This window comes from Melospiza georgiana, chromosome 2 (genome assembly GCF_028018845.1).
Source record: "Melospiza georgiana isolate bMelGeo1 chromosome 2, bMelGeo1.pri, whole genome shotgun sequence".
Classification (NCBI taxonomy): domain Eukaryota; kingdom Metazoa; phylum Chordata; class Aves; order Passeriformes; family Passerellidae; genus Melospiza; species Melospiza georgiana.
The window spans coordinates 47,914,453-47,934,988 of NC_080431.1; the positions used below are offsets into that span (position 1 = coordinate 47,914,453).

General features: G+C 35.1%; 1 protein-coding gene across 1 annotated transcript in view; it reads right to left on the bottom strand.

Annotated features, from left to right (window-relative positions):
- TDRD3 (tudor domain containing 3) overlaps window positions 1–20,536 on the bottom strand; it is a 93,828-nt gene that overhangs the window by 29,676 nt on the left and 43,616 nt on the right. The window contains exons 3-10 of the mRNA XM_058043620.1: window positions 18,870–18,935; window positions 15,479–15,639; window positions 13,252–13,393; window positions 8,036–8,107; window positions 7,417–7,566; window positions 6,590–6,730; window positions 5,533–5,689; window positions 4,773–4,898 (exon numbers count right to left, since the gene is read on the bottom strand). Of these exons, the coding sequence (XP_057899603.1) occupies window positions 4,773–4,898; window positions 5,533–5,689; window positions 6,590–6,730; window positions 7,417–7,566; window positions 8,036–8,107; window positions 13,252–13,393; window positions 15,479–15,639; window positions 18,870–18,935 (1,015 nt within the window). The remainder of the gene's footprint in view (window positions 1–4,772; window positions 4,899–5,532; window positions 5,690–6,589; window positions 6,731–7,416; window positions 7,567–8,035; window positions 8,108–13,251; window positions 13,394–15,478; window positions 15,640–18,869; window positions 18,936–20,536) is intronic.

Below are 20,536 nucleotides of genomic sequence, written 5' to 3' on the forward strand. Positions count from 1 at the left end.
CAACTCCAACAAACCATTAGCAACTGTTCCCAGAAAAGTAATGCCTCCTACAGGGCTATAACAAATATTAATTTGGATTGTAACAAGAAGATGTAGTAAGCTACTCTCCAACAGTGGGATAGGTTAATCCAGTCATCATTGTTGCAACCAGAGATTTGGGAACATGGTGTGGAAAAAAATACATGTAAAAATTAATGATAAGGTTCTTGTCATCTACTCGGAAGTTCTGAGATGACAAGTAGCGTTTGTCACCTGGAACCCTCCCTCACTCACTCACTTTGGCCTTTGTGTGTGATGACTGACGCAAGAGGATCCTACAGACCAATCACATTCCCCTGATTACAAGGAACCTGCAGGACCTGCTGCACTTGGAAATCCCAGCCAACACAATTCATAAAGCACTGCTCAGTACACAATGGAATTTAAAAAGTACTGCTTCCTGTGGTCCTTTCCTGTGGATTTTAACATGTTTAATAACGCAGCTAAATTTGATGAGCGTGGCCCTCGCACACTGCTGGCAATGTTTTGGGTTTCTCCTCTCAGACTGAATAATACTTTTGTGTAACTGCATGGAAGTATATCTTTGAGACAGCTACCTCTAGGGCATGTTCTATCTCATACTGATCAAAAGATTTAAAAATTAGAAGATAATTAGTGATACATTTGCACACACTTCGTGTCATGAAGTAAAATTCCTATTACCCAATAGCTTTGTCAAATTAAATCAATTTCAATATAATTCTTTCTAAAATGTAGCAACACTGAGGAACAGGGACCTGAGTGCATGTTTCTGTTGAAACAAACCAAATACAAGCTGAGAAGAGGTATAATAAAGAAGTGAACAAAAAAATCCAATCCACAACATTTTGCATTGTGTTCACTACAAACTTTAACTAACTGGATTAAAGGACTCTTAACAAAAAACTGACAATTTTTTATCATTCTTTAAAAATGTATGAAATTTACTGAATTTGTCCCTTTTACATTTAAAGGCAAAATAAAAGTACAAGCCTTGTAACATATATCATGAATGCTAACAATGCTAACATACCAATACAACAAATAAAGGTGATTTTCTTGATAGTCACAATTAGCTGTGATTAAAATTCCATTTTTAGAAGAAAGGCTGAATAAGAAATATGGCTATTATTCAATTTGGATCTCTTGTCCATAGCATTCCGTGCTTGTTGAAAACATGGCTACTGCATGACAGATTTCAAATGTTACAAATTTCTTTTAAGTCCAAAAAGTAAGACTCTTTTTTTCCCTGCAACGCACCCTCACTCCCATATATTCAAATAAATTGTGTGACCACAAAATGAAACAAATATTTTTAATTACATTGTATTACATTACCAATTTATTTCAAACGTTTAATTTACTTGGGACTAGATAAAGAATAATGTTCATTATTCATTAATACTATAGCCAGTGCTCTTGGTATCATCTTATTCTCTCTGATAATCCTTGTGTGTACTTATTTAAGCTGGCAAAGATAGATGAGTTGTTCCTCATAACAAAAGAAAACAATAAGGAGATTAATGGAAAAAATCTTTTGTGTTCAGTAGCAGAAATTAACCAAGTACAAGCACAGGCAGCTAATTGAAAGCAATTTTGTCTTCTATTTGTGTTATCTCTTGCAGTCAGGAGGTTTCTCTCACCAAAATTCAAATTACTTAATTTCAACATCGAAATAGTTTTGTAGGTGCCACCAACACCAACTATTCCCAGTAATAAATAAATAAATAAATAAATAAATAAACAAATATGCAGTTTAAGTTAAGGATATGCTTGCTTTAATTCTTTGCATTTTATTTAAATAAAGTATGTTTAAAGTATGCCGTGTTTTACAATTAAAGAGCTAGCAGATCATGGAGTCAGGTATTTCATACTTTTGATAGCTGTAATTACTTAAAACAGTATTTCCTTAATGGAAAAGAGGAGACAAAACATAAAAACCTCACAAGATATCATTTATGGGGCAAAACATTAACATGCTTTCTTGTAACTTCTATATAAAAAAAAAAAAAAAAGCTAACAACAAGAAACTTAATGTGCTGTCTTCATTTTTAAAAGGAATCCAAGTACCTCCCAAAAAAATTTCAAAGGTATTTAGACTCAAATATTCTTCTACTTGGTCTAAACGCAAGTATGAAAAAGTACCAAATCAAAGAAAAAAATTCAACAACAGTTCTGCAGTTCCTGTTCAGAAATAGAACCACCCAGCCAGAAGTGAATTTAGAAATTCTCCACACTACTAAGGTTTCAGGTGTAATTAGAAACAGTAGATAAGAAAAACAAGGAGGGGTGCACAAAGCAAATCAATCTTCTGTGTACTTGAAAAGAGAAAGGCTTCTTTTTTTCAGACACTTTCCCCAGATCACGTAAGATTTTGAAGAAAATGTGGCGTAGTACCGGATTAAAAAATATTAAAAAACAGTTCAGCAAAAACGCCTTTTGCTTTTTGGATTGTACAACGACTTCCAGTCACTTCGAAGGAATTATACTCTGTCTCAAGTGTATAGGACTTTAATGCTCGCAATAAAGATAAATATGGCCATTCCAGGTAATCATCTGCTCCTGACCATACACAAACATGTAATAGTAGGGACTTGCTCATATATTCCAAACCACTGTCCCTATAAAAAACTCTTTCTTTCTCAATACCTAAAAAACAATATGACATTTTAGAGACCATGCAGGACAGCAAGGTGCCAGAAATACTGCAGAACAATCTATCTATCTTCTTTTATATGTGGTATAATACAGTGCTTGGTGAAAAAAAATGGAGAAAAACCTGCCAGCCTGGGCACTCCTTAGTGTAATACCGTGCAGGAAAATCAATGAAGAGACATTCTTAGCTTAGTAACATTACATATTTGAGTTGTTTCCATCAGTTTGTCCAATGTGCATTTCAATTCTGACCAAATACTTTTCTAATTCTAAGTGAAAATATGTTTCTCTACTGCTCATAGATGACAGGGTCAAATTAAATTTAGGAGGTACTATACATATATACATATATATAGGAGGTACTATATATATATATATATATATATATATATATATATATATATATATATATATATATATCCTGTTTTCTGCAGACATTTGGATGCAGACTTCATGACTGAAGAGTTCACAGTGCCAAGTATGGTCACTGCAGACAGATCACTCAGCAAATACTTCTAAAACTCCTGTCATCTCAGTTTGAGTGGAACTTAAGACAAGTAATAATTAAGAATTTAACTGAAATTATTTTCAAAGGCAGAGGGAATCAAATGGCAGAAAATTAACTTTTAATATATGATTTTAAGGATGTGTTTGAATTCATCAGACTGCAGAGTTTTTCTCCAATTTGGCAAGTAAAAAAATCACTTTTGAAAGTAAAAAAAAAACCACATGCCTATGTATTTCTTGAAATATCCATTTAAAAGACTCTGAAAGCAAAACTAAAACCTGGCATAAAAACAGAGATGCAATCCTATGGGCTATACTCAGCAAGGAAAATAAAAGCTAAGAACATGAAACTAAGCAACCACTTCAAAGCCTTACAAAGTACAACATCTATTTTTTTCAGAAAAGAAAAAGGCAGAAAGATTGAAAAGAATTTCACAAAATAATCTCAACACTTTCTGAACTCTTCAAAAATGCTAACAAGTTAGGTTTGGATTTTTTTAAGGAAAGTATGGTTCAGGAATAGTACACTGGATTACATATTGATTACTCAGATAAAGTGAGAAAAACCAACATAGTGATAAAACCATAAAAACAAAAACCCTGTGTGTCATGGCAGGAAATATGGCAGAACCTTCAGTAACTCAAGGAGTATAAAACCTTTAAAAAGTTTTAACAGAATTATGTTTTTCTTCTTATGACATTTATATAATCATTTATTTTCATTTAAAAAGAAAAAAACTCATAAAAGTGATGTGTATTTATCTTTAAAACACAATATTGAAGATTATAAACTGAAGTAAATGTAATAAATATATCTAGCTTTTTACTCACATAACACTATGCTTTATTGTCTACATACATGCACTAAAACCAAAGGATCATAAGTATCCCTAAGCAATCAGTACTATCATTTTAAAAAAGCAATTCACTCATTTCACAAGTCTTGATAAACTACTATTACCTTGACAATAAGAAATTTATATAACCCTCAGGGATAATTTCTTTTATTTTCCTTTAAATGTCTTTCAGACAAACATAAAAGCCTTCTGTAATATCTCAATATAAGCACAAAATGTATCCAAAGCAAAATCAATGTTTGCAGTGTAAGCCAAAAACACTACCACTTTTTTCATTTCTGCTCATCGTAAGAAATCCAGTGCATCTTTGGTAAGTAAAATGAGTTGCCAAGAAATATCTGAAATATCTTCTTTCTGAAAATGTGGTTATATTCACTACCTCACCAGTTTACAAAACTGCATCAGCTAATGCAGAATGCTGGTGTATTTAAAAGTTACTTATTTGAATATTTTGATTTTTGATAAATACAGTGAAGACTTATGATGTCATAAATAAAGATTCACGATTCAGGAAGAATCCAGTCAGATTAACAAATTGTGGTTTATGTCACCTCATTTCAAGTTACCAACTTTAAAACATCTAATCACCACTGAGCAACTTATTTGGCCTTTCTTGAGAGGAATAATTCTCCAAGGAGGAAGTTCTAGGAATCAACTTTTGGATGACTAGAGTTAGGAAAAATGAATCTACACTATCCAACATTTGTTCTAGATACATTAATTTCAGTAACTCACCCTCTACTGTTAGAGTACCCATTTTGGATTCCAAGAAATCAAACAGTGTGCTTGGTGCAGATGGTCTGGCATTTCCTAGCTCTTCTTCATCTTCAGGTCTTATTCGGCCTCGGCCCTTCCCCTTACCTGTAAGCATGAAAGGCTTTTTGAGAATGGGCAATAAAAATTAAAAAGCACAAACATGCCTTCATTTGCTTTACAAAATGTTTGTATTTTCTGTCTTTAAAAAATTCTGTAACAGAAAGGCAGTGATAAGACAAGGGAGAACAATTTTAAACTACAAACTGGAGAGATTTAGATTGGATGTGATGAAAAAGTTCTTTACTATGAGGGTGATGAGGCACTGGAACAGGTTGTCCAGAGAAGCAGCGGATGCTCTGTCCTTGGAAGTGTTCAAGGGCACGCTGGATGGGGCCCTGAGCAAGCTGGTGTCGTGGGTGGCCTCTCTGTCTGGGAGCTGGGTGTGGGGGAGGTGCAATAAGATGATCTTTAATGTCCCTTCCAGCCCATGTTCTTCTGTGATTCCAGGACACACATTTCCCATTTAAAGCTAATTACATCTGAGTTCCAACTCAAAAATTCTGACAAGAATGTAATACACAGAAGTCTTTCTTAGGGATTTGCTTTCAGGTTTGCAATGCATTCTAACTTGCAGGAAGAAAACATGCAAATATGTCCTTCTATAACTACATTAGTAATCCACCCCACACAAATTTTTTTGCTTGTAAACAATTTTAAAGCATCTCTTTGCAAGATTTACCTCTAGGTGGTGGTCCCTGAATGGGTTTCTGTTTACTGTTGTTCAGAAGAAAATTTAATGCTGCCTCCAGGCTGTTACTGTTATCCATAAGTGCCTGTCTTGCTGCTTCTTTGCTAAAACCCATCTCTGTTATGTGTTTTAGAGCCTTTTCATCAACCTGAAATAAAAGGTACAAACAAAAATAATAAATACAATACTCTATAAACACACCAGATTTTACATTAATTTTTCTTTTATTTTTAATTGAAACAATATTTTAGTTTTATATAAAACCTCTGCATATAAGCTCAAAAGAAGCAGGTAATCAAGGGATTTTTTTTAATAGTATGATTTTTAATTCATTAGTTTCCAGTTCTACTACTACAGGCCTTCAAGCTCAAATTCTCCTAGTCTATATGAAAACTAAAAGAAATATCTCAAAATAATATGGGCATCAAAACTAGCCATCTGTTCCAATTTGAACCCCTTCAAAGCTTTTGCAGACAACACAAAACCCACTTACTTCTTAAAATACGGATAAAACATAATTGGCTAAAGGTTTTACAGAAGAAAGCAAAGAAATGCAAACAATCTACTTGTGCAGAAATGCAGGCTCCATTATTCCAAACTGCATAGAGCATGATGACAAAAAGTCAAAACAGGAATCAAAAAGCATTAAGTACAGAAAAAACATTGCACCTGCACCAAAATCATACCAGTCACCCATTTACTTCAACAGCTGCCATCAAAAACATTCTTAACTGGAATCCCATGAATATAACACTCTGTCTACAGGTTCAAAAATAGCCATATCAAGACCCTGCAAAAAACCCACAAAATCCCAAGCCTAATGGAATCTAACCTCTGAGATACATACTTAAATTTTAGCCCAGAATCACAGTGAAACTCATAGCTAGCTCAGTAAGGTACAAAAGCACAAAGTTTTCTAAGCAGACCTGAAAAGTAATTGAAAGGAAAGTCATCATTCCTCAAGGTATTTTGATTTTTTTCTTGTTATATTTGGGGTTTTGTTTTTAATCTTACACATTCAAGACTCCATTCAAGTCTTCCATCTTACCAGTTCTCGGTAGACGCCTTCATTCTTCCCCTCTGGTTTTGCTATCTTCTCTTTCTGGAACAGTTCCCTGTTTCGATTCCCTCCAGCACTCACACTGAGATTGCTTCTGCTACTACCACCACCTCCTCCAAATGTCTTCGTCTTTAGATAAGCACAAAATAACATTTCAGCAAACAGAAATAATGAAAATATTTAGCTAGTAGAAAAAGTAGAAACTTTTGCTGCAGTGGGTTTTTTGAGTTTTTTTATTATGGTCTGGGTCAACAAATAAAGTAATAATTTACATACACAGAGAAAAAGATGAATTTATTAGTCAGGAGTTTTTTCCCCTGTGCCCAAATGAGGATGTAAAATGGGTATATAATTCTAGCTGTTACAACTTACTAAGCACTTTGAGAAATAAACTAAAAAGAAGACCAAAGGAGAACATAAAAACCTGACACATTAGAACTAAATTTCCTGGCTATTTTTTCAGACTGAGTTTAGCGAATTATGGGGGTTTTGAGAATTAAAAAGAACAGATGAAAATTGATAACCTGCATTTATTACTTAAATCTTATTAGCAAAATTGTACACCCTTCATTTTATAGTAGTGGTAGCAAAATCGTATCTACAATAAAACATTATGATACATTTAGTACCTTTATTAAAATAAGAACATAGTCATCAAATCAAAAGGACTCTAAGTCTGATTCATCTTTTTAAAGATACAGGGGTAGAATTATACGCAGGCAAATATCAGAAAGCAGTTGTCGTTTAAGAGACAAATACTTGACAAGAAAAGATCAATCATGGTAAGTAAAATGCTGCAACACATGCATTCTAACCTCTTTGCTCTTTGCTACTTCTGCAATAGCAGCTGTTCTCTGCTTTTCAAATTCATCATTGTCCGCAACAGGTTTTACAGTATTTGTCATTTGCAGAGTCTTTCTGCGATCAAGATCTCTGCTATCCACTTGCACATAAGATGCACATTTCTGAAAACACAAAAGAAATGTTTAATTATTCTTCTGCCTGCTCTCATCTGAAAAACACCCACCCAAGTTTTATTCCATTACAGTAGCAGACCCTCAGATAAAGAATACGCATCATGATGAAACTAGACATCATGATGCAATCACAACGATTCTTGGAAATTTGCTGATCCTTGCCAAATTCTTTGGCATTTAAGGAGAGACTGCAAAAGTGCTGACACAGTCTCACTAGCAAAATCAAAGGCTCCATACACTAAATAAAGTTGAGTTTGAAATTGAGAGGAAAAATGTTACTGGAAACAGGCATAACAAAGAGACAGGATTAACATAGTTTTGGTTTTGTTTTTTAACAGGCACATTTTTTATATCCAGGTTATCAAGATCTAAGGTGTTTTGACAGCCTTTACCTAACTGGAACAAGGTACATAGATATAATACAGGTACTTTTATGAAGCGACAAAGTACACTATACCTGCCCAAAAGGTACAAAAGGAGGAGGGCCACCTTCTGTTCCAATGTTACTCCTATTGTGTTTTGCCAAACTCTGTAAAGAAAATTGATAATTAATAAATTGCAAACAGGAAACAGATTATATGATAAGTGTCTCTATTTCAGAAAGAACATGAAACTTGCAAAATGGGTATTTGCAGCAGAAAAGAAATTAATATTTTTAAATCTTGGGTCACCTAAGTTAAGAAGAGGGTTGAAGGAGAGGCACAGGAACAAAGAAAATTATGGAATTTAGCATAATTACTAAGGCACATAGAGCACATGTAGAAAATTCAGTTATACATCAAAATCTACACTAATAGCACAAAGCACAACACATTTAGGCAGCAGATGTTTTTTCATACAATGTCCAATGAAATTCCAGCCAGTAGAGATTGTAAAGGCACACAGCACCTTTAAAAAGGGATTGGACCAATTCAGCCTAGAAAGGGAAGGTTCAGGGGGAACTTATCAATCTGCATGATGGAGACAAGCTCTTTTCAGTGGTGCCCAGTAAGATGACAGAGACAGTGGACAGAAACTGAATCATAGGAGATTCCCTCCATCACACAACACTTATTTGACTGTGAGAGTGACTGAGACAGGGAGGCTGGGGAGTCCCCATCCTTAGAGATACTCAAAAGCTGCCAGGACACTGTCCTGGACAATTGGCTGTAGGTGGCCTTCATTAACCAGATGACCTCCATCCTCAACCATTATGTGAAATTCATCATCCCCGTGCATAAGCAAACACAGAAAGGACTAATCAGAATTGTATCCCCTGATATAATACAGTAATTCTGCATGGCAAGGCCGTATAAGTGCTCAGACTGTGATCTCTCCCTAAAAACAATCTCCTTTTTGCCACTGCTGGAAACAAAATGCTGTGTACTAAGAAAAAAAAGAACAGGTCCTCAATGCTGTTAAAATTGCATTTCCTATCATGTATCTTTTTTATCAGCTTAATTTGTTCCTGTCCTTTTCTCCCAACAGACATGCATGCATGACTACATACATTCTCTGTTGTCAGAGACAGCCTTAATTACTTAAGGCTATATATGACATTTACCTATATATTTATTAACCTGATGTAGAATTGATTTTAATCCATCATGTGAGAAACGGAGTATAAACACAAGCTTTAGGCCACTATGTTATCTGAGAATTTCTTAAACTAAGTAATAGATTAATTTAGCTAATACATACCCAAATTAAAGCTTTTGGTCTATTCCTTTCAAGTTAACTACTTTTATTCAGGAGCCAAAGACTGTTTTCTAAATCATTTATAGCTATTAATTCCTTTCAAGGTTGAAGAAAAAGAATAATCCTTTTTCTCATACCTTAGAGCAAAAAACACTGATCAAGTATTCAATAAATTATTCAAAAAAAGCACTTAGAAGTGCAGAAATCATAAAATTTTTGTGCTTTAGTTTCAACCAGTTCAGTTAAAATGCTGCCTTAGAAATACGAGCTAACCAAGGGCTCATGACTGCAGCATGCTCGCACCTCCCTGTAGCTATTAACTGAAGCAGCACGTAGAACAAGGATTTCATGGCCAAGCCACTTCACTTCCCCAGAGCAGGAACTCCAGGTGCAATAAACCCTGAACCACTCTGGCATTTCTGTTTGTTTGCTTGTTTGTACCTAGAGAAATGCAGGCAATTTTGGAATGAACTCCCATACTGAATCAAATTATAATTAAAAGAAATAATTATAGGCTAGCCAAGAACTCAAGCATCGGATTAATTCCTCGTGTCCTATAATCAGGAAGAGCAAGCTGAATTTACACTTTTTTCTTTTTTACCATACCAAATCAGAATCAAGAAATCACATAGAAGAAAAAAGACTGTTCCAAATCTACTGCTCAAATGTGCCATTGGACAAACGCCAAAAAAGCCCTTATAAACTGACTGCCTATTTACTAACAGTCACCTACATGAATTTTGAATCATAACAATTTATTGCATAGAATTGTTATCCACAATGAAAGAATTCTAATGATCTGAAATCTGAAACCTTCTTCTAAAGGAGCACTCTCTGCTGAGAAGTGAGAGCAGCTGCTTTAGAAACCAGGTTTCACATGGCACCAAATGAAAAGCAAACTGGCAATACACACAATCTTCTGTAACTTACAATTAAATTTCCTCATAACCCAGCAGTAACTACCATTAACAATAAACTTTGTTATAAATACATATAGTGTACTTCTTTTACCTTTTTTGCTCTACTTGCATCATGACACTAAAAATATATTTCCTAGAGAATCTCTTAAGAAACTAAGGTTTACAAAATAAGATTGGTAGATATTATGTATTATTGTACCTTTGTCTTTCTTTATACATGTATTTTGAAGTATACCTAAAACCACTTCTTTTCCCATGTTGTAATCTCAGTATTTAGCCTCACCTTCACCGAAACAGAAAAATCTTGACGCATACTAAACAGCTTTACTTTTAGATGAACTGTAACTCTAAGTGTTAAAAATTTAAGACCCTACCAAACAGTCTCACCAATAACCTCAGCAGATTTGCTTCAGACTTCACTTACATATTGTCTGCTGTTTTATTTAATAGCAATACAAAATACTCTTCCCACATAAGAAGGGTACCAGCAACATCATACAGATACTGATCCTTCATGTTTGGAACATCAGTCACCACCAGAACATCACAAAGCAATGAGCAACACCACAAAGCAGTAATTATTTGGAAGTGTATTTTTTCTTAAAGATGTCCACAACGCTTCGCCTCATATTTCCAAACAGTCTAGAAAGGCAAATCTCACAGTAGCAGTCTCATTTACACTCCTTTCTTATTTATTTACTGTCTCTTAAATAGGGACAGTTAAAATGACCTGAAATTCCCAGGCAAGAATTTACCTTATGATAAAATTGAAACTACTAGAGCACATTTATTCTTCATGCAGTGTGATAATACTGCATTCACTCCACATATGCTACTTTGTATTATGAGTCTTTTATTACTAAAACTTGATTCCTCCTGAAAGCAATTTCAAACACTGCTCTGAATGGAACAAAACAGCAATACAATTGAACAAGTAGAAACTGACAAGTAGGTGCAAGGGCAATATCTTAAGACAGAATAGACAACTTTTATTCTAAAGTTTCATGCTATTTGGCTTAATAACATTAACTTTATGCTAAGTATAAAACCTCCTTACTTCATCACCTACAGAGGAAGCCAAATTAACACATCTTAGACTTCCTAGTGGAGACAACATATAAAACTGCCATCAAAAATAAAAAACTAGCTTCAAAACAAGTAATTTGAAATAGTCACACAAATAAAAGTTTTATGTCTTTTTATGCAAACACAATCCAGCATTTTATTTAAGCTTCTATGACAAGATTAGACAAGGAGTGGCAATGTTCCTATCACCTCTCAGATAGTTTAGCAATTATATTTATTTGTCAGCTCTACTCTTCTGCAAACCCTTCTGAACAGGATTGAAGCATCAAGTTCATAGGGAAACTGCTACCATGTAGCATCTGGCTTCTACAGATTTGTTTGAGCCCTATCTGTCTAGCTGTCAGTCTGGATATAGAACTGGAACTACAATTTCCAGTGGTCATGGTTCACCTGTCCAAACTGATTCCTTGTCACCCATAGCTTTTCTGACATGGCCACGTTCACGTGCTATGAGCTGGTCAACAAGAAAAAGAAAATACTCTGACAAACTCCAAAAGTTTGAGAACCAGGGCACTGAGGGGATAGCAGCAGGCAATAGTTAACTTCCTGCATCTTACCAGAGCAAATCAGTGACAGCTACCACTCTGTTACACATACTGCATACAGCCAAGAGAGCTGGCTAACAGGTGCTGAAAGTTGTAGTCAGCAGCACACCTTTGGTTATTAAATGCTTTGCCTTTTTCTTTTATTTATGTAAATAAGAGTCTGTTCCAAGTTATTTATTGACAATGATTTCAAAAACCAATTATGAAGTATAAGCAAAATTTATCTGTTGAAGTCCAGGTAGAAGAAATATGAAAACAGACTATTTAAAATGTCACCAAGAAAGCAAACCAGTTCTATTCTTGTCTTGTGAATTCTTAAGAAAGTGTTAGCTCTGTGTTCTCTCTTCTGCCCCATCTACCTTCTTTACTGAAAAGAGAACTCACAAGACTTAATGCTAAGTAAGAATAAAAATCACGAAATGGGATGGTTCTGCCGGAACCTTCTTTAAGCTTCATTTAAAACCAGGAATGCTTTTGTGTTTTAAAAAAAACCCTTAATTTTAGCTATAAAGGCTGAAGGATGACAAACAGAATCTACTAGAATGCATAACTCTAAAATTCAAATTAATTTTGGCTCAGTTTGCTGGAAATTATGAAGTCCAATCAAACACCAAAGAAGGCTAGCTCTAACAAAAATTACTGAGCCCAACTTGGCAGAAACAACAATGAAATGAGTACTTCCTACAGAACTAACCATCATGTCCATAAGCAGCTATTCTCTTTCAGAGATGTTTGTGTAAAAATACAGAGATGTGCGTGGTTGTAGTAGTGATAGTTAATCTGGCAAATATTTGGGACTAATGGTAGTAGGGTCACAAATCCTGCCCTAGGAACTTGCACCTGTTTGTGAGAAAATGTTTCAAAAAATATTCCTGCAGCCACTTTTGTTCTACTGGGACAGAAACCAAAGTAAAGGAGCTTACATATTTTTATGCCTTGTTGGAAGAATTTTAAATCTTCAATTTGACTTTGTAACCACAATTCACCTAAAGTACTGATGAAATTTGGGGTACAGGGCTCATTCCAAACGTTACCAACTTCAAGGCTCTCTGTACATTTATTCTATTATTTTTGCCTCAAAAAGACACAGTCTGAAGACAGTAACTGTAAAAGGCAGAACTCCATAGTATTTTGGTAACAAGCACAATGTTTAAGAAAGCCATGACTATCAACATAATACCACCCATGACTATTTAGCAACATAAATTTAATATATCCCTGCAGAAAGGAATCAGTTCCCATGCAAAGATCACTTGTAATTTTTGAATTTGCAACATTATACATATGACCTACTAGCATACATTTGGCTGCATCCCTAAAACTACTTGGACAGTACAGTTCTAAAAGTTTATTATACAAAAGTTCACAATCAACAGAATAAGCTTGACATTTTTGAATGTAATATGCAACTTGTAAGACAAGCATTTCTAGTGGTGTTACCTCACCCTTTGTAATTCCCACTTTTCTATAAGATGCTCCACTTCACCTCCAAGAACTGCTGTGTTACTGTCATCCAACAGCAAAAATCCATTTCTCACTTCAACAATTCCTGAAAGCTTAATTTTTGTTCCAGGTGGAGTGTTCAGGCTAGAGGTAGAAACAAAGTCAAAAAATTCAAATAGATTTATTAATATTCTGTCACAAACATATAAAAAACTACTCTTACTATAATTCCAACATTTTCATTTGCCATAATAAAAAATTAGCATCAAAAAGCACCGTACTTTTCAATAGCTTTATTGAAACACTTCCCACCCATTATACAAAAATGCCATACTGCAAATTAGATTCTAACAGAGATAAATACAGGTAAATTGCCTGTTTGGTTAATATCTAATTTCACAATACTGAACTAAGCTTATGATTTGTTTTGAGTATCAGATAATATTCTCAGACAACTGATTTGAGGCAGGTTCCTCACATTTACAGTTAAGAGTGGATTTCCAAATAGTTAATCATCTCTATTTTTTTTTCAGACATTTAACTTAGTAGACACATAGAGTGGTTAGAAAGGAACCTTTCTACACATTACTAAGAGCTAGGAGTATACTAGAATAAATATTAAACCTATGCATCTTGTAGTGCTTCTTCTCTCACTACTCTATAATTTTAAAACATATGAATACTTCCTGTCACCAGCTCCAACATGGAGCCAACTCATCCTCTTCTCACGTGAATCTATCCTAGGAAAAGCAACAGCAGAAGCATAAAAGAATCATGTACTTCCAACATGCAATTGAAAGATATGATAAGCAGTGCAATCTAGAAACTGCTTCTGTTTGTGAGAAACAGGACACAGCCAGTTAAAACCTTTCAACTGAGAGACAACAATCTCTTTAAAATATGCTAGAGCTACTGTTGCAATCATGGGCCCATACCACACGGTGAGGAAAATTCATAATGGAGTCAGCCAATTACAGAACCAGTGCCGTTTAAACATAGCAATGTTAATGGATGTTTGGATTATTCTGATGAAGGCAAAAAAATGGACAATCAGAAAACAGACATGAAAGAAATACAGAAAAAAATTTAAAATGAGGCAAGGGGAAAGGGATAAATGAAAACTACAGTCATGAGAAACCTATACTATAAAAGAAAATTGTGATTTTTATTTATTTTAAGTAACATTATGTACTGAAACAGGATATTATTACAGTTTAATAATCTAACATCCGACTTGAAAAAATTACATATAACATAAGTCTTTAAATGTTACGTATAAACAAGCGTTCACAATATTACTAGAGCGATGAGTTCTCTAACATTTTTGAGATTTTATCAAAAAGCTTTCAAATTATGTCTTGTACTGGGTATTTATCTTCAAACATTTTGTGATCTAGAATCTACTTACACAAGAGTCTGTTTGCCTTCCTTTATTGCTTTCTTTATATTTGCATTGGAATATGATATTCCAAGTTCTGCTGGCTCAAGCTAAAATTAAAATACCATTAAATGTTCTGACAGCATCGCTCTAAACTGCAAGCTGGCTCCTGCTCAGAAGGAACAGTTTAACTCTTAAAGATGACATTCAAAAATTAGGTATATATCTATATCTAACTGCTGCAGCTAGCAGAGAAAGACAGAAGAAGGGTTTTTTTTTTTAAACCAAAATTACCTGAACTAGAAAAGTGCAGAGCACACCATGACTCTGCAGACTAAATACCAGAGATTGTTTTCAGCACCTCCATAACCAAAAACACAAAGCATCCCCATGTCCAGCAGTAATCACCTCTCTTACCCTTCACTTTTAACTGAAGAAATATCCAAGTTAAAGACCTGCCCATGGTTAAGCAGCATTAGTTGCACTGGGTTAGGAGTGTCAAGCCTGTGGCATTCCTGCTACAAAGTTAAGGTAAAAGATCTGCTACAACTGAAAATTGGGAATTTGACCCAAGTTTACACACGCCCCCAAAATGCTGTGTGTTGTGAAACCACAACTCAGTAGACGGCTGCAAAATCCACTTTCTTCTGTTATGTAGTTCAGCATAAACAGAACTGTAAATTACATTCACATGTACCTTTACATACTGAATTTAAATTTCTCCTTTATATACAAATCCAGAAAGGAAGCCTCTTTTGCAGAGCAATATTTTCATAAATTACTAAGGACACTTCCATTATTTCAAGGACATTTAAGTAGCAAAGGAAAAGATGGAAAAGGAAGCTGTTCACCTTATTTTTGACATGCTACTGTATTCTATAGCTGTGCAGCTTGTGTGTCCATCAGTCATCTGTAAACGCAGCATTCTGGGAGCAGCCTGAGATTCTTCATTATCCTTTGGTGCAGCAACATTGCGAATTTTCTGTATTTGCAGGACACATGGCCCTTCCAGCTAGGTAAGTCAAACAGAAAAGACAAAATTGTTAGCACTGTTAAGCAAAATAATGTCTAGATATTACACTGCAATATCTAGACATACCAACAGATGCCCCCAGGCAAAGAAAAGTGTAATTTGATCAGGCAGTCATGTTGAATTTCTATCACTCATGTACTCTGTGTTCTAAAACATGATAAAAATGGGTTTTACAGAGAAACAGTTGTGATGCTTCACAGATCTCTGAGATACAGATTATAAAATAAAAGTGAATGAAAACAGAGTAGGAGGCAAACAAACAAAAACACAGATTCTGTCGCTTCAAACATAGCATGGAGTCCAGATAAGATTTCACTGCAGGATGACTTTCACTGACAAAGTCTTCTAAAGAACAAAAAAAAAAAAAAAAAGCTGAGAAAACTCTCTGTTTGGATCAAGAGGAAATTTCAAGTACAACTGCTTTGTAAACTGCAACTAAGAATTTAGCTTCCTTGAACAATGGTCCAATCAAAACATAACAAACTGAAGGGATGTCACTTGTCTACTGATTATGCAAAAAATGGATACCCTACTAGACATACCATAATCTATGTTACAAACAATAAAAATTATTACTAAAAAGAACCAAACAAAAAAAAAAAAAACAACAACAAAAAAACCATAATAAACCCCAAAACCCCACAGCAAACAAAAAACACCAAAATAAAGCAAAATAAATCCACCTGAAAAACCAAGGCCCAAACCAATCATCTCAACCACTTATCACATTTCAGCTACAGCTAAGTCATTTTAATTTGTCTGAAAATAAAATTGTCTGTGGCTGCTCAACTGATCTCTAACTCCTAAATAACAGCAAGAAGATGAAAAAGTGCACAGTCCATCAGCTTCTAACCTTGAAGAAACAGAATAGGCAGCCAGAAGAACACAAAATGAGAGCAGATACCCAGTAGGTAAGTATATATAAAAAGAAGAGAAATTAATAAGTAAGAGAACAGGAGCACAGTAGCTTTACTATGATGGCAGTAGAAGATCTGATGTAGCAAACACTCTCACTGAAAGAGTCTTTTTTCAATGCCAATCAGTTTTAAATGGAGTCACAAATCCAATCATAATTTTGAAAAAAAAAAATTAAAAGGCTGTATGAAACAAAAATCCACAATCAAAAAAACAATGAAACAGAAATGGGGAAGTATGTGAGTAACCTTTAACAGGAATTAAATTGCTGGCACCTTATGTTTTCAACTGCTTACCATGAATTTGCCAGTACTCAGAAAGCAACTGAGATCACAACTTTAATCCTTTCTGAATGCTTCTCCTGCAGTTAATGTTTCCATTGTAATGACACAAGTTCTCAAAAGAAAACCAATAACACCTTAAATGTAGCAGCTATTAAATTATATGTTGTAACTTTATAGTCCTCTTTGCACTTCAATTCCTTCAAAAATACTTAACGGATCTCTGTGGTGTAGTCATCCAGATAGAAATGGAAGGATTCAGTTTTCCCAAATCCTATGTAAATGTGGCCATCTTGTGGTTAATGCTGGTAATATTGATTTTTTTCTAACCCACAGATATTAAATGAATGAGTGAAATAGCTCTGTGTATTAATGACTGAAGTTGATCATCTACAGTGGTCAAATACCCGTGCTTCATACAAGGAAAGCTTTTATGCAAATATTTGCCTATTATACAATAGGCATAAAAAGTTATTTTTTAAATAAATGAAGTTATTTTCTATGCAAGATGGAAATACATCATAGGTTCTCAAGATATAAATAAGCAATACTGATATTAGTCTTGGCTGAGAGGAAGAATTTCTGAACAACAAATTACTACTTTCCATGGGGAGATTATACTAAGAAGTTGTTCCTCTCCCATAAAGCAAATATTATTTTTTTTGTAAACACACAGCTCTATAACATAATGCATTTGCATGCATTGAAAGCTAAGCAGCAGCACTGATTAAGGAGTCAGATTCACCTTATTTGACTCAAAAAAAGGAAATTACTGTTAAGAGAGCAAGGATTCAGCATACTATCTAATAGCTTGAGGTAAAAATTATAAATAGGAGTCCTTCTCAAGCAGATTTTTTTTTGTGTAATTGTTCCCAAATCCTGAAGGATTATCACCCTCCAGGAAACAGTTTGCAAGTGTCTGGTTTGGGGTTTTTTTTAGAATAATTTTCTAAAGATCTATGAATATAGATAAAGTTAAAACTATTCGCATTTGCTAAATAATATACTGCATGCACTGACTGCTGCCTTGCTAAAATATATGATCCTGCAATGGCCTCTCTCTAAAGTGTGCTTTGCATAAATGGCAATAATGTTTGTGCCTTTTTCTAGTAGAAGTCTGTGCTTGCAACAGTGACTACTCCATTTAGACAACAAAATAAACAAATCCTAACAGCTCTTAGCAGCCTCTCTCAGCAATCTGGCTTTCTTAAAACAAACCCATCTTAACTTACCACTATCTGAATTTCAACAGTAAAAGAAATATGTTTCCCCAGATCTTTCACATCAGTGATAGACTATCAATACTTGAAGTAAGGGGTAAAGAATTGAAGTGAGAACCACTGCTAGGTTTAAAACAAAATTCCTTCCTTTACCCATCTCTGAATTGTTTTGTTCTAAGGAACAAAACAGGAAGGGTATACAGAAGGGGACAAATTTCATTTTTACCTAAACACACAACATGCATTAAAATCTAGCACACCCAAGTTTCAAGTATAATGCTCTTCTCTAGCACAAAGTGTTACCCCATATAACATGTTTTATCCACATGACTTGTGGGATACACAACCATAGGAAAATCACATAAAGTGCATAGCTGTAGTCATGGATGCCAGTAGGCAAGTAACCCAGCATAAACATGTATCACTGTGTATCAGAATCAAACCTCTACTTCGATTTATTTCTGACCTGCTTTCTTGCCCTCTCAGGATAATGAGGGGAAAAAATGAAATTCTGATACAATGTCAAGACTAAACAAGTTTAATGACTTTCCAGCAACAAATGAAGTTGCCAGGATTGTTCAGATTTTTATTTAATCATTTCAAAGTTGTTGAAATGAAACTCAGAAAGTCCTCTTCTATGGAGCTTATGTTCACATTTTTACACTATAATAGATTCAAATATTGGGGATTTTTGTACGTGAAGTAATGACAAAACCAGACTAATGTGCCACAGAAGGCTGTCATAACACAGAAATCACAGAATACAGAAAAGTGAAGTAAAAATACTGTCTACCTTTTCCACCTTTCCACCATTGATGTCACTGGGGAGGAATTTCTTGCCAATCGTTCTTAAATCTGTCTGAAATGATTACAGAAGACAAGACAATATTAACTTAAAATATGCACTTAAAAAAAATCCCCTGTAACATAGGAATAAAAATAGCATTTTTTCCATCATGACAATTATATATTCAACAGAAATCCACCTCTTTGTGTGATAAAAAATTCAACAACTCAAGAGTTTACAAAAGAAATCCTTTTGCTTTTTAAATTATATTCTTGTTTTAATTAATGAAATTAACAGTTTCAACATTGATTAAAATGCTTTTAAATAAACAAAACCAAATGGCTATGCAATGTTTAATGGTTAAACATAGCTGTGAGGCTTCACAGAGGTAAAACATCCATCTTTGCTCTCCATCTGGCACTTAGAGAAAAGTATTTTTAGTTCCTGTCTTTTTACATCCACAAATCCTTACTTATTATGATCATAAACAACTCCTTTAAAAGAAAATGTGCTGCATGTAATTACTACAAGAACTTGAACCATATTTTGCCATTAATATATGTCAATGGCCTACTGTTCTGGCACCCTGATCTAAAACTGAGCGGGACTCTATCTTAGTATCCAAAATATTGTAAATGATTTATTCTGGTTTTCAGTGAGAAACACTGGTAAATTACAAATTAGAAAACAATCATAAGAATGCACTTTTAGCATATTTACTGAGTATATAGAGGGAATAAATGCCCAATCCTCTCTCTGTTGCACAAGATAGCCAGGTAATGACAAGGAAGTACTTTCAGTTTTTCAATCTGAGAAAAATCTGTTTTTCACAACTTGGGAAACTCATCTGTCACTTCTATGTCTCGGAATAGCACACAGGCTCCTGTGTGGTCGACAGAATCATTCTAGAATGGTTTGGGTTGAAAGGGACCTTAAAAAACATCTAATTCCTATCCCCTCCTATGGGCAGGGTACACCTTCTGGTAAGACAATATTGCTTACAGCCCATCCAACAAACCCTTAGACACTTCCAGGGATGGGGCATCCATGACTTCTCTGAGCAATCCATGCTAGAGCCTCACCACACACAGTAAAGAACTTCCTCCTCATATCCAGCCTAAACCTACTCTCAGATTGAAGCTATTCCCCCTTGTTCTTTCATTACATGTCCTTGTAAAAAGTCTCTTTCTCCATCTCCCTCCTAAGCTTCCTTTAGGCACTGGGAAGGCACAATTAGGTCACCCCTAAACCTTTTCTTTTCCAGGCTGAACCATCCCAAGCCTTTACTCACAGGAGAGATGGTCCATCTCTCTGATCATCTTGGTGTCCCTCCTCTGGACTTGCTGTAACAGCTCCATGTCCTCCCTGCACTGGGACCCCAGAGCATGGTACAGCACTGCAGGTGGTTCTCACCAGAGCACAGGGGCAGAATCCCCTCCCTGGCCCTGCTGCCCACACTGCTTTGGACGCAGCCCAGGACACATCTGGCTTTCTGTTCTGGGCAGTGAGTGCACATGGCTGGGTCATGTCCAGCCTCTCATCCAGCAGCACCCCAAGTCCTTCTCAGCAGGGCTGCTCTCCATCTCTGCATCCCCAGCCTGTGCTGACACTGGTGCTTGCCCCAGCCAGGTGCAGCACCTTGCACTTGGTCCTGGAATCTCATGAGATTCTGA